The sequence below is a fragment of the Charadrius vociferus genome, unplaced genomic scaffold, assembly GCF_000708025.1.
Source record: "Charadrius vociferus isolate BGI_N301 unplaced genomic scaffold, ASM70802v2 scaffold453, whole genome shotgun sequence".
Taxonomy (NCBI): domain Eukaryota; kingdom Metazoa; phylum Chordata; class Aves; order Charadriiformes; family Charadriidae; genus Charadrius; species Charadrius vociferus.
Genome location: NW_009647575.1, coordinates 766129 through 781237, shown reverse-complemented (window position 1 = coordinate 781237; position 15109 = coordinate 766129). Strand labels below are relative to the sequence as shown.

General features: G+C 36.1%; 1 protein-coding gene across 1 annotated transcript in view; it reads right to left on the bottom strand.

Annotated features, from left to right (window-relative positions):
* Nucleotides 1-7449, bottom strand: part of CDK13 (cyclin-dependent kinase 13) — a 40455-nt gene extending 33006 nt beyond the window's left edge. The window contains exons 1-4 of the mRNA XM_009880925.1: nucleotides 7439-7449; nucleotides 4796-5401; nucleotides 1038-1205; nucleotides 619-758 (exon numbers count right to left, since the gene is read on the bottom strand). Of these exons, the coding sequence (XP_009879227.1) occupies nucleotides 619-758; nucleotides 1038-1205; nucleotides 4796-5401; nucleotides 7439-7449 (925 nt within the window). The remainder of the gene's footprint in view (nucleotides 1-618; nucleotides 759-1037; nucleotides 1206-4795; nucleotides 5402-7438) is intronic.
* Between the last annotated feature and the right edge of the window lie 7660 nt (nucleotides 7450-15109).

The window sequence follows — 15109 nt, the reverse complement described above, 5'->3', positions numbered from 1 at the left end:
AGTAGTGACATTCTTACATATCATAGTGGTGACTGCTTGCTCATTTGAGCAATAGTTTAACATGAAATTTAAAAATTGTGCCACTGTTGTAAAGTCAGTTATACTGCAAGAAAAATACCTGATATGCAACACTTCAGGGCTGTGTTGCAGAGGCAGATTCTCAGCCTACTATCAGCTAGTGACTACTGGAGTATGAAGAAGAAAAATGGCTAAATCTCACACATAGCTTCTTTTGCCCTTACATCCCTTTACAAACTTCATTATTCTTTGTCAACCTGGCTAGGGTGCCATTTTGTTTCCCCAGAGTATTTACCCTCTCTTCTTCACGAGTTCAGTTGTATACAGAGCGTCAAAACTCAAGGAATAAGAATTAGAAATTAAGACTACTCAGCTTGCTTTCAGCCACAACTTCCCAGATAAATGATTTTCCAAGGCAGCAAAAGATAATTTCTGATTTAGAAAAATGCTAGATTTAAAACTAAACAAACAAACCAACAACTAAAAACTTTCCAAACATTAGAGGGCAGAACACCACAAATTTTACTCAATATAGAAACAAAACCAAAATATCCTGTTCACTTTTGAATTGCAGGATTACATTTAATTTTTTGAACTTACCTGTGTCTTTATCTCTGGCTTTGTAAACTTGCCCGTAAGTGCCTTCACCAATAATGCCAATGATATCAAATTTATCCACACAGCGCTTTCCCCAGTCTATTTCTTTTTCTTTCGTCTCACCATGTCGTGGTCCACATATTCTAGAATACAACAAACATTTCTAAGAATCCAGCTAATATATCTAAGGATTGTCTTAACTTTGAAAAAACCCTCAACACTGAATACTTACGAGACATTATTAGATAACTGCCTTACTACCATTAAATGACAATAAACCATACAGTTTGATTCAAACCTCATTAACATTTTAAAAAGTCATTAAAAAGCAGAATTTTTTGAAAAAAAAAGTATTTTAAATGAACTATTATCGCTTCTACTTGTTTGATAGGCTTTAAAAAAAAAAAGTCTAATAAACATACTTTGGTCTTCTCTTGCTGTGTAACTGAACTGCTGGTTTCTTTTCTTCAGGACTTTTGGACAAGTCAGCTCCTCCAGGCAACTCAGGTGGAAGTGGCAAGTCTGCAAGCAGGTGGCGAAGTTTCTTCTCTGCTTCTTTAACTGATTTCACCGAAAGATTCTCTCGCAAACTAGTAGAAAAGACACAATTTTGCTAATAAGTTGAATACAGCAGAATGACATTACCATACATAAAGGAAAATCTATTGGAATTATTCTTTTTGAAATACATTCCAGGCTGTCAACGCATCAACATTTGAAATCTCTGCTCTTAGAATTTGCAGGATTTTGATTTATGTTTTACAAATGGCTCACAAATAGCTCTCTGGAAGATGCCCAGCTGACTACCAAAATTCTACAGAAACTATGAAATCGGACCTTTCTGATGAAAGCTGAGGTTAGGTGGCACAGCGAGCCTTACCAGGCCAGACCTATGCCACACAAGCTTCTTCTCAAGTTTATGGCCTAGACTATTAAGAATATTTAAAGCTCAGGTGCTGCCAGACATGAGAAGTGTAGTGGTAAAATCTGTACTCTGACTGACTTCTCATATAAAAGAGAAGATTATCCTAATCCAATTCTTTATAAAGTTGGTCTCCAGAGATAATGAGCTTTGCAGTTACAGTAACGCTGCAGGGCATTACGAGGCAGTCCACACCACCTCATTTACAGATTCCAATCTCATAAATTTGCTGAAACACTCCAGATTCAACACATTTCTAGTGAACATCATGCAATCAGGTTGGGGGAAAAAAAAAAACCACAGAAAAAAATGGCTGAATTTTTTCCTGCTATGGTTTACTGATATCTGACCATTTATTAATCACCAACCATCATTAGTTAACAGATACTGACAGTCAATCTCTGTCTTGAGAAAAATCCCCCAAACACACGTACAGCAACAATTACTATATGCAGTAATTTTAGAGATGTTCTTCCCGTTCTAACGGGGAAATTCTGAAAACATCATACTTGCTGCAAATTTTTTAGTAACGTGTGGTTCCATTTTACCAGAACTTCCTTTCGTTCAGCTGGATTTGTTCAGCTACTGCATATCCAGCAATTTTAAAGCCATGACCATCTCTAAACTTTATATAATAACCGTTTCTCCCCCACAGGACTCTCATATAATAATCTCTCTTTACATTTCAAATTTTGTCATTGCATCAAGAAAACTTTCTGTCATGCTTTGAGGGGACATTTTCCAAGATAGCTGCATATACCAAATTGCACTATTCTACTGTCAGTATCCTTCTCTGGGAACCTTTTCTGAAGATTCTTCTGCAACTTTTTACCTACTTAGTTTCACAGATAAAGCAGGAACTTCTGTAAATGTAAAGACCTTGCTACCTTCCATCATGGAGAATGCATATATTCTTTCTTACATTAATTGCAATTTGCAATCTTTGTATATTTAAATAAAGCATTCCAGTGTTTTTTCGTACATCTGTGCTTCCCCATGAAAAGAGAACACTTGAATGCCTTCTACCACTTCTCAAGATGCCACTGCCTGTATTAAAGAAGCACCTCAAGGAAGCATATACTGCCCTCATCACAAACATAATGATTAGCATACTATAAAGAATAAACCACCTTTGGACAGCACATGTAATTTTCATGTTAAGGAAAAAATCTTAATTTTGAAGTTCATATATTTGTATTTCTCTCACAATTTTGCCCCCAAACTTTCAATATTAGTGAAAGTACAATATATGAGAGGTTCTGAAATAGATTTTAAAAGCGGTACCTGAAAACAGAGACAGCCAAGAGCACCCTTTTTTTCAGGTCTATTAAATCAAACGTCATTGACCACCAGAACAATTTTTCCTTTCAGCTAACCTACATGGTGATTTTGCAACACTGCTGTTCCTTTAGGTAGTTTACTTGTGGGTTTAATCAGATTCTTACTGAACTTCACAACTGATGTGACATTAGGAACCAGTCAGTTCTGCAAATCATCAAGCTTTCTTTGTTAGCGCAATTTCCCCATAGTACCTCTGAGCCCAAGGTAAATACCTTTGCCCTCCTCCCCCCTAAAAAATATTGATCATTTTTCTTTGATGACTTAAGCCTTATCATGACTTGTAATCACAACCATTCCGATTTGAAGTTTTTAACATCCTACAAGCAAAACTAAGCAAAGCATAAATGACGTTCTACTAGTTGTCAGTAATCTTTCTAATACAGCTGTTTGCAAGCATTGGGCTTTTTTTTTTTTTTTTTTTTTGAAAGGAAAATAAGCCCAGTGCTGATAGAACCATTCAATTGTAGCTTACCTCCTCTATGCAGTTTAGGTACACTTAAAACAGGTATTACATTAAAAAATACTAATAATGAGAAGCAATTAGCCAGCTTCACGGTGAAATCTATTTCATACTATCACAATTAACACTGGAAAGCCAGTCATATAACTAGTTAGCCTAGTTAAAAAAGTAAATATTGCTCTCAAATAGCAGTGTCAGAAACCCTGTTAACCTAGAGAGGATGGCTTTGTCATAAATTTGAATGAAACTGTACATTCACCACACAGATGAGATTCTCAACAACTGGAATGACATTTGCTAGAGTGCTGAAGGGCAAAAAACAAAAGTTCTCTCTTATTACTAAAAAAACCCCAAACCTGTTTAATACCTTGTTAGGACATATTTATTTGCCAACGCCTCCTGTGCAACCTAATGTTTAACATAGCATTAAATTACTAGCAAACAGGAAAAATATTTACACCTCTAGTTACAACTACTTTTACTAATCAAAGAAACACTACACACTTCCCAAAGACCAAGAGAAGACAGGCTAGTTTCACAGATATGGAATATGAAAAAAAGTACTTCATAAGGTTTTGAATTTTTCTTTTACACAGTTTGATTTTTTTATTGAGATACATCACACTTAAATTACTTATTACTTCCATCGTAAGAAATTGTTTTACTTGTTGTGAGAAGCTGATTTCTCATATACGTGAGAGGCATGTAACACCATGAGTAAAACCAAAAGTAACTCTTCTCAACTTCATCACCAAAACCGTAAGAAAAATAGTAAATTACTGCTCAATGGCGTAATTTTCCAATACAAATCACAGCATGTATTCTTTGTTGAGACTATGAAGAGACTTAGCGTAGTCTAAACTCAGGTGACACTTGGCATACAGACATGAATTTCTTCACTACAGACTAATTTTTACACTTCACAAGTTAACAAAAATGACACGCCATGAACCTCACTTCCATTATACATAATCAAAATAATACCGATCTCTGAGATAAATTAAACTAACATAATGCACAGCTATAAAAAGGAGTGCCTTCCAAAGGGGAGAGAATCTTTACCTCAAACCATGGCTAATTTAAGAATTTTCACATATTGCTACTAAATTCAACTTTTCCCCAGAAGTAATTACGTGTTCATACCAAACTTGAAATCTTGAATCCTTGAATGCATCCTTGCATTAGTCCCAAAGCTATTATGTACCAGCAATTTTAAATCATCTCTTTAGTGTACTTTTTATTGAAAGATTCCTCCTAGATTAAACCCTTCTCTTTTCAAGCACCAGTTACATTATTTTTATTTTAAGACCAAAGATCTTAATAGCAAATAGGTTTAGATTTGTTTTCCAAAGGAGATAATAATAGTAACAATTAAAAAAAGAAGGTAACAACAACAAAAATAATAATAATGAAAAGGAAGAGAGAACCTGAAAAAGTAGATCTTTGTCACAACTCACCTATCAGTTTCTTTATCTTCAGGCAGCGTGGGAGGCAAAGGCAAGGGTGGCAGCGTGGAGGTTGGTAGTGCAACAATCCGATCCTTCTCCTTGGTCACTACACTTGGTGTACTCGGTTTGCTCTTCTCTTTTACAGTGACCGGTGGCTGTTTTACAACAGTTACTTTATTCTCTTTTACTACTGTAGGTTTCTGTTTAGTAATTTTGTCTGCAATTAAATTATTTTCCCCTTTTGTTTCGGGAAGTGAGACCTTTGCTTTTGCTTTATCATTTTTCAAATTCGTGCTGCTTGTAGGAGAAGGTGTATGCTCAGTTTTTATTTTTTTCAGGTCCTTTACATTGTTCACTTGAGGTGCACTTACAGCAGTGTCAGTGGTTCCCTTAGTAGGTGTTGAAGTATTGGAAGCTTTTGCACTGGCTTTGGCTGCCTCAGCAGCTCTTGCTTTTTTGTTTTTGTTCAGCTCAGCAGCCAGACTACTCTTCAGAGTCAGTGTACTAGGAGAAATACTTGAATGACGACTTCTGGATCGAGACAATCTGTGTCTGCTACGAGACCGTGAGTGCCTTGATGAATATGGACTTCTGCTTCGAGATTTTGCTGATCTCCTGTTTCAAAAAATAAAGATTTACCCAGTTAAAATTTAGCCTAGCTGCTTTCTCCATTTATCTGCTTTTCTGACAAACTACTTTTTGTAAACCATTATCACCACGCTTACAGAATAAACAAAAGTTTACGAAATAATAAAGATCATGCATGAACAACAAAATAAAAATTAGAGTTACCAAATCAAGTTTCTACACCTAAACAGTTTGTTAAAAAATGCTAAAGCTTTCTTAGACATAGTTTCTACCATTAAAGAATTGCAAAATGCAAGCATACCTATAAGATAGACACGCTCCTTTTTCCTCACTACTGGTCAGATATTTTTCTTCTTTAAAGAAAATCTGATCCTATGCAACTTGTGCAAACACCTTTAGTATATGTAGTACTTGAGAAAAATTCAGCTGATTACACAACCAGAATTCAACAAAAAGAAATTAATGTTACAACATGACAAGAAAAATCTAAATGCAACACTGAAGCTGTAATTGTAGCAACTTGGTAAGTTTCACTTTCACAACTGTCATTAATTTAGTTAAAAAATACTGAATACTAAAGGCTGCAATATAACCAACTAAAAGACAGCAATAAACCTTAGCTTTCCTTTTTCGAAATGTAAAAACTAAAAGTGCTCAATACTTCTTATAGCTATGAATAAGCAAACATAGTCCACAAGTAGGCCTATGATATGCCTGCAACAGAATAAAGAGACTAATAGAAAGGTAGAAAGGGGAAAAAAAACCAAAAACAAAACAAACCCCCCCAAAAAAAAACTCAAAACACTAAGCCATCTACAAAGTCATAGCAGAAAAACAACCTAGCATGAGGGTGGGGGAATCTTAACAGTTAGAAAAACAAACTTGTACTGTGGAAAAATACCATTTAATCTGAATTATTTTCATTCGGTTTTTCAAAGGGATATCCTAATTTGCCTAGTAGTTTTCATTCTGTTCTTCATTAAAAAACAAAAGGGAAGAAAAATAACTGAGGTGAAGGGCAGGAAAACAAGTCAACTAGCCTAATCCACTGCTACCACACAGAAACGTTATGAAACAAATGAAATTAACTGTGGGAGTTTTAATCCATTTTACCATACTAAGAATAGCAAGGGTATTCACCAGATTTACAAGTATTCTCTTGATTAAAGTTTGATGGAAATCTATTTTTCTTGAGTATATCACTTCACAGGAAAGAAAAAGTATAATCAGGATAAAAAACAATTAATTCATCAGCTGGACAAAGAAAGAAGTATCAAGCAATAACAAAAAAAAAAGACTTCTTGGAGACATAGGAACTTCAGAGTTCAAAAGACAGCACCAGTGTGTGAAGGCTGACAAAACTTTAAAGAAAAAAAAAATAGGAAAAAAAAAAGCCAACTACAATCATTATGGTCAGGACTATCCACCTCTATGTCAAATTTAATTTTAGTAACAAATTAATTCAGTTTCAATTATCAACATGAGAAATTACATTGCAACGCTTCAACTGAACAAATAATTAATATAGTATAACGATGTTTCTATTTCATATGCAATATTGGCTAATTTCTAAATTTACAGTTTTCCTGCATTATAAAATGTCTTCTTTGTAAAGCAACGTAAAAATTCATTGAGCTAAGTCAAGATTATGTAGGAGTGATTCAAAACAATGTGTAGGTGCACACACTGTACACTATAGCAAAAGCTTCAAAATTCTGTATGTAAAACTGAAATTTTCCAAATGGCTAGAGACCCTTGAAAGAAAAGAAAAAAAAAAAAAAAATCAAACCCCACATGAGGACAAGTCTTGGAAACTCATACAGTCCAATTTTATGCCAGGAAGCAGGTTTTATGGAATTTTCTGGCATGTCAGGATAACAAAGACAGATAACAGTAATAATACTAACGTTTTTTACACTTTAATGAAAAAAAAAGCTGCACAATTTTGTTCTCTGGATTTTCAAGCAAAATCTAAGGTTTTGGTTCACTTTGGTAAAGAGATATTAATGTTTATTAAAAAAACAAATAAAAACATTGGTCAGAAAAAATCCCTTGAAAACTCACTTCTGCTCCATTATGAAACATGCTGCAGAAGTTATTTTCCTCATTATTACTTTGGAAATCTAAGTACTAAATGCCATAGAAAATTTTCAGAGGCTTGGCCAAACTGGAGTAAAAGTAAAAACTACGAAGTTCCATAATAAACAGTTATGAGGGAGTAGTAGGAAGAAAATGGAGAGCCAAGACTATCCAGACAATAGATACACTTCAAATTCTAGGACAGAGCTCTCCTCACACTGTCATCTCACTTTCTGAGAGGAATTATTATCTCAAGCAGAGGTATAATGCTACAGATCCACACCGGCTGCAGAATCAGTATAATTATATTTCTCCAGCATCAAGCACAAGCTAATAAGCCCCATTAGTCCTAAAATGACTTCCATAAATGATGCATCATTTGCAAGGATGTCACTGACCTGTCTTGAAATGCATTTGCACATCTTGTTCCTAGATCAGCTGTGTTAAACTGACACTCGCTCCAGCTACCTGTAGAACAGAGCTTCCATCCCAAGGACCTCATTGCAACCTGCCGTACCTGTATTTTTTTTTAAAAACTGAAAGCATGCCCTAAAGGTCTTCAAATCAGTTCTATTTCTTTCATAAGTACAATTTCTGGATTTTTGGGGTGGGGTGGGGTGGTGGTGTTTGTTTGCTTTTTGTTGTTGGTTTGGTTGGTTGTTTTGTTTTTTTTTTAAAGGTGACTAATATAAAGTAATCTATGTCACAAAAAAATAAATATGAGCATAATTGCACATGCTCTAGAAGAGAGCAGCAGCAGCAACACTACAGTTGCTGAGACACCATGCCTGACCGACAGCCTCTTTCCGTTCCACTTTGGCTCAAAATAGAACAGATTCATTTAAATCACAAATAAGGATGAAATTAGAAAATCTGTTCAAATTAGTGACTGCAAAGGCTCACCTGATCAGCAACCATAACTTGGCGGGTAAGACCAGTTTTGAAAAGCTGGGGAAAAATAACCTAAATCTTTATACCTTCTTCAAAAACAAACATGTAAGGAAGCCAAACATTGACAGTGGTTTGATGTGCATATTTTACCAACATTGGTCAAGACAATCTGGGATGTGAACATAGATTTCTGCAAGCTCAGCAAAAAAACACCGTTCTCCATCCCAGGTTTCACACTCAAATGACAATAGCGTAACTTTCTCATGTCAGAACTGCATCCATGTGGGAGAGAGCAAATACAAATGCACACAAAGATTCAGGTTTCAGTCCCAGCACATACTACAGGCCTTAACAACATATCAAAATGATAGTAGCCTAGTTATGAGATATGTTGACTAAGTATAATCCCTGCACTGGTTTAATTTTAAAGAAGTTTTTCATTATTTATGTCAGGAAAAAAAAATATGTTGCATTACGTAGTGCATGCCTGTGCTAATAATAAACTAGAACTTCCTTCAGCATCCCAAAGACCTTTGCAAGAATCCCTTGCTGTACATTGTCCACTGCGCTAGACCCAAGAGAGTTACAGCAAAAACATTAACAGAACTGAACAGACAAATGTTGAACCTTAAGTAAAAGGCAGCTTTGTCAAAGTGCTAGTTATTCAAGTTACAATGATAAAATCTGGTGTTTTCACAAGCTTAATGATATTTTCAAATATTCAACTATCACTTTCTTTCATCAGCATTAGTTCAAAGTCCCAAGAGAACGTTCCAGGCTAGACAAAACTTCTGTACAAGTTTCCATCTATAAAAATGGCATAAAACCAAAACTATGGACATTTACAAGCTTTCCCTCAGAAGAGTATTCAGAACTCAGAGTGCCTTGCGCTATACATAATAAAACCAGCCAATTCACTCTGTTCAGAGCTAACACTCATTTGACGTAAAAGATGAAGTACACAGCAGCACAGAAATCGGCTCAGACAATAGCCAGTGTCTGCCATTTAACAGGGCACTGACATTTTACTGGGACCCTGAAAAAACACCAGGAGAGACATCCAAAATATACAGTACTCTCTAAATCTTCCAACAGATTTCTATTAAATATGTGTGCGCGCAGGTATACACACATATATAAAACTCCTTATCTGACATTCATTTGCCACCAACTATCTAATCTTTAATTAGGAGTTTGTTTTTAACAGAGCAAACAGGAACAAAAGAACAGCAGCTACAACTGCACAGAACTGCATTGCAAACAAATCCAACAAAACAATCTAACCTTTTTTTCCCCCAATGACTAGAGAGATCAGAAAGTGGACTAAACCTAAAGGCCACATCCAAACTTTTCAAACCAAAAGAACCAGTATCTGCTGGTAACACACACAGGGAGAGACTACAAAGAAGCCTCTGTTTCAGGTAAGTTTCTTCTAATGCTTCTTCCTATTTGCAATCAGAATTTCTGCCTCATTTACAAGGATCTTTGCCATGCTGAGCTATTAACAGTCTTCTACAAGCATCTCGAATTCACTTCACACAAGCCTATATCCCTACAGCGAGGATAACTGTCAGGCTTCATGATATTAATAAAAATCACTTCTGAACCATACACAGATTACAATTTTTTTTTTTTTTTGGGGGGGGGAACTTATTTGCCTAAAAACTGTATCAGTAGGACTGGCCTGCATTAGAACTAAAAAGTTTTTTACATAAACCTGCTTTTTTTTCCCTTCCCCAGAGACAGCAACAAAGGAGACTAGGAGCACAACTAGATTAGCTGCAAAGGGAAATTGAAGTAATTACATAATATTATGTGTAGCTATAAAATAAAATGAGAAAAAATAGTCCGACATTATCTACAAAACACATTTGAGAAGAGGCAGATTATTTTTTTTTTAAAAAAAAAAAAATAGAGGAAGAATGCACTAGTAAGGAAGTCACCCTGAAACCAAAACTCAGCACTGCTTTCCTCTACTTCTCAACAACAAAAAGAACACTTTCCCCTCCCCCCCCAGCGCAAGAAATAATAATTAAAAAAAACGTTAGTTTAGGTATCACAGTTTTTTCTTTTAAAAATTTTCTGCCTAGCACCCTGGATTTTATAAAACAAACCAGTATTACTTTTTTCACTTCGTAATTAATATAATGGACTTACTCACTATAAAAACCTACTGAAGACACCAAAGTGTTATTAGTTACAAGTTTCAAACCTGTTACAATGTTCCTCCTTCTTGCAAGGCAACACTCTATTGCATTTCACTGGTTAACTTGTCAATTACCAAACAGCAGATTTATTAATAAATTTTACAAAAACAGCCTACTGATGTAATACCACTTACATTCTCAAGCACAGAATGAAAGAATTCCAAATAGCAACTTAAAATTTTAAGCGCTATATTTTACTATCGTGATATTTGAAAGCACAGAGGAAAGAAAAATGTTACACATGCCATATTTCCAGTTCTCACTCAGCTCACGTGTTTTTTTCTTGACATGCTATTTTTCTAAGTGCTTCCGTCTTTCCCATTCCATTCCAATCCTCCCTTTATTTGAATACAAAAAACCATTACATTTTATCGACAAATCAGAACAGTCACGTGTCATCTTCTCATGTTTGTAAACTTGAAAACCTCTTTTCTTCTTAACTGCTTTAAGAGCGAGCTAAATCCAACACCCTAGTAGCTAGCTACGCACATTACCTAAGTGCAAACAATATTATACTCAGAATATACGAGGGTCTACAGAGTTGAACAAGGGAAGTGATTTTGTCAGTAATGTTTTAACAAGATACAACACAGAGGGATTAATGAGAATAAGAGTGGAAAAACAAGAAACTGAACAGAACGAAGGAGGTCAAAACCCCCACTGTAACCCAGCTCTTTCATTAACTACCAGCGAATGCTGCTCTACAGACTAAGCACTGCCATCTTCCCCTGCACGGTAAGGTCATAGTGTAATAGAAAAGGAAGACCTAAATTTAATCAACTGGCTTCACTGCAGATCTTCCAAGACATTTATAATCACTCAGTAACGTAAACCACCTTGACAAAACATTCTAGTTCATAGTATAGCTTTTCCGTGTTGCACTAGCAGGCAAAGGTATAATTCATTTCTTTAAGCCATAACAGTTAATAGTGCTCTCTCACTTGATACCTTATTAATGAATTTTATTTCTTTTCTCTAGCCCCTAGTTCAAGGTTATATTCTACGCGGCTCTGCAACCAACCACCTACTCAGCTGCTTTGTGCATGAAGACTGCATAGCTTGCCTTACTGATTCAAACTGTAAATCTTTAAAAGGGTCTTCAATACATACAGCATAGGAATACTGAAAATTCTGAACATGCGTTTTAATTGTTTCTTAAATCTGCTTTATAACCCTATGTTCTCAGGTAAGAACTCTGCCTACAAAGAAATTAACCAATAAAAAGTCAAGTCAATTCAAATGCTGTGTTCTAAACACAAGTTTTTCAAATGAAGTACATTCCCACAATAAGGAAAGAAGCAGTGCAATGAGGAAAAGGAAAGGCACATCAACACGATTGTGCAAAAAGGCAAAGTCCACTGCCAAGTAACAAAACAAATCTTAATAAATTCAGAATATGTACTAGAGTGAGAGCCTCCATACGCACAGAAAAAATTAGCTATTCCAAATGGTGAAAACCTACAGTTTCACATTTTAAATTCTGCAAAATACAGTTTTACTGAACAAGATTAGAGAGCTTTATGTAAAAAAAGACTATTTTCACCAAACAAGGGGAAAAAATGTCTGAGAAATCTCTCCTACTCCTTTAAGTCCAAAAGTAGCAGAATTACTGGATTCAAAGTTAATTTTTATAGCAGTGTATGAAACCGTGTCTTCTCCATGAAGCAGGCATTTGCTAGCTGAGCATGCATTTTACCATTTTCCCTATGCTTGTTTTGGTTTTGCACATAATTGATCCATATTTTGCAGAGCCTCATTACCACAGACTAGCTACAGCTAGAGAACAAGATGGCTGTACAATACCACTAAGTAAAGAACTCTTGTATCTTTCCTATGAGCAACATCCAGGCACACAGTAGTACTATGGTAGTAGTGCCCCACCCACTTACTTTTATCCAGGCAGATGGGTAGGTGTATCCAAATTTGGAAAAATGCGATTACTCATCTACACAGCTAACTGAATGAAATGTGTGATCACATAACATATGACCTGACTGAAGTTATGAAAAGTAGTTCTTCTCTTCCTACAACTTCATCCTAAACTATCTGCCACGGAGAGACCGTGTCTGCTTATTTTGTCAACCATGGAGTTTTCTCTCCTCCCCCCTACCCCCTTTTTCTTATGATTTTTTTTTTTTTTTAATCCAGTCAGCTTATCAGTAGAGAAATAAATACCTCATACTTTTGGTATTATGGAAGAATTTCCATTTTGAAAATGTGCACGTGCTACTTTAGAACAGCTGTGTTACTATCCACAAGAAAATATAGCACTACAAATCCACCAGCAGCAAGTAAAGTTTTGCCCAACAAGGGGAAACAGCTCAAACAACCAGTTTGCGCAAAACACAGGCATTTACTGCTATTATAATGGAAAGGGCAAATAGGCTACCATTCAAAGAGAGTTTTCCAAGTGTGGAACACATATCTAGAGTCTTTTCTTCAGTTCAGAACCCACCTTGACAGTAGTCAGAGTCACTACTGCAGCTCAAAACTTTTAACTCAGAGCAACTGCACTGTTGCTGCAGCTTGAGACAACCAGGGATTCAAATGAGCGAAGCTGACTTCACTTCTTTCTCTTCAACTGTTTACTAGAAGTTTCTCCCTAAGCAGCTCACTAGACCTAGATGAAAAAATCAGCACTGGAGACACACGAGCTTTCCAAGCATGCTAGAACCGCTTCATTCTCATTTTCTGCATACCAAAATAACTAGATAATTTAAATAACATTACAGAAGATGCATATATGAGATATAGAATGAAAAGAGCAAAAAAAACTGGCAGCCTGGAATGCTCAGTCACATACAAAGTTCTTACTGTCTTGACACCATTATAGCTGGATACAAGCCCAGAATTAAGTCTTTAAATCATCCAGATGAAGACAACAGGTGCTGTAAGAAGCTGTTGCCTTCATGAAACCGTAATATTCTATCAAGTCCAAGGCGACTATACCATTATCTAAATAGCAGAGCAAAAAATTTTCAACATTGTGGGTGCAGTACCGCGGAGTCAAGCAAAAAAAAGCGATTATGACACAGTTTTGAATGGCTAAAACAATCGTTTGAATACCTTCCATCTTTATTTCCCCACCACTACCACAATACACATAATGCATAATGGGAGCAAAGAAACACTAGCTTGCATTTCTCCACACCAGGCTAACATTATGAACAACTGAGCTCATCTTCACACTTTTGGTTTCTTTCGTTTTCTGTGAAAATCACATTTTTACAATGAATGCCACGTTACAACAGACCGACCTTGCTTTCTACATATAGCAACCTCTTCTTTTCACTTGGCCATTCCAACCCCTCTCCAGTAAACCTGACAATCTGCATTTGTTAACAAAGTAATTTAGCTGTATGAAGTTAAAGATGGGATGCAAATTCCAGTTTAACTGGAGAAAGGAAAGCATGAAGTCCAAAGCTAATTCCTGAAAACAGCGCTGCAGCTCAAGGAAGATTTACACACCACAGAGACAATAAAAAATCAGGAGATTTAAACTCTCATGCTTCAAATTACAGGCCTTTTACCAACAGAAAAAAAAGAAACAACACTCCTACAAAACTGTTCTGTAACTGTCCCCTATAAAGATCTTCTGCACCTTCTCCTACTGCCCTATCAGTCAGTGCATAAGACAGGATCCTAAACTAACCAGACTGTCAGCCTGACTAATACAGCTATTCTTAAGTGCAAACCTAGCATACGTGATTTCGCTCGTCATTAGCAGCTTTCTTATTCCAGGATATAAGAATCTACAGAAAACAATTCGATTTCTAGAATGTTTAAGTCAAACTATGCACATAATATTCCCGCTATTCTATTATTCAAATCATCTTGAAAGAGTATCCTGAACCACTTGTTAACAGGCTCTCATGAAACAATGACGACGACGTGCCGTTTTTCAGAGCCCTCACAGTGTATTCTGCCTAGAACACCCCATTGTTTACAAAATTATTCCATACAACTGTACCTTAAAACAATAACTATTTTTTTTCCAAAATCATCTTTGTTCTATCCCTCTGAACAAAGTAGGACACAGGTTTGTTACTTTGCTCTTTAAATAGCATTTGATGCACACCCAGGACAGCAGACCTTACCAACAGCCAGTGAAACACAGGAACAGCTTCAGCTTCCTCGCTAGATGCAAAGTAGGACACCCCAAATGGTAACCAACGCAAAGTGATCATTAGAAACACCAGAGAACAGTTCTCAGACAACCCACCAGGTTATGCCTTGTAAACAGAATTCTTGCCAGTGGAATGGCAAATCACCCGATACATTTAAAATTGAAGTCCAGATGTGAATTTAAGTAAGCCTATAAACAGTGAAGCAATGGTAAGACTCCAATAGGGGAAATAAAAATCCTCAGTTATAAATACATACTAAGCAAATACCTTAAATTCTCAGTGGTTTTGCTGCAAGTCTAAGTACTCTGAAGAGCTTTAATTCTGCAACACTGTTTGCATCTGATCAGAGAGATACAGCCCACGTTTCCTCTCCATATAAAATCCAAAAAGTCACAGCAACGCTGACCTTTACATTCTGAGTTCCCACTAAC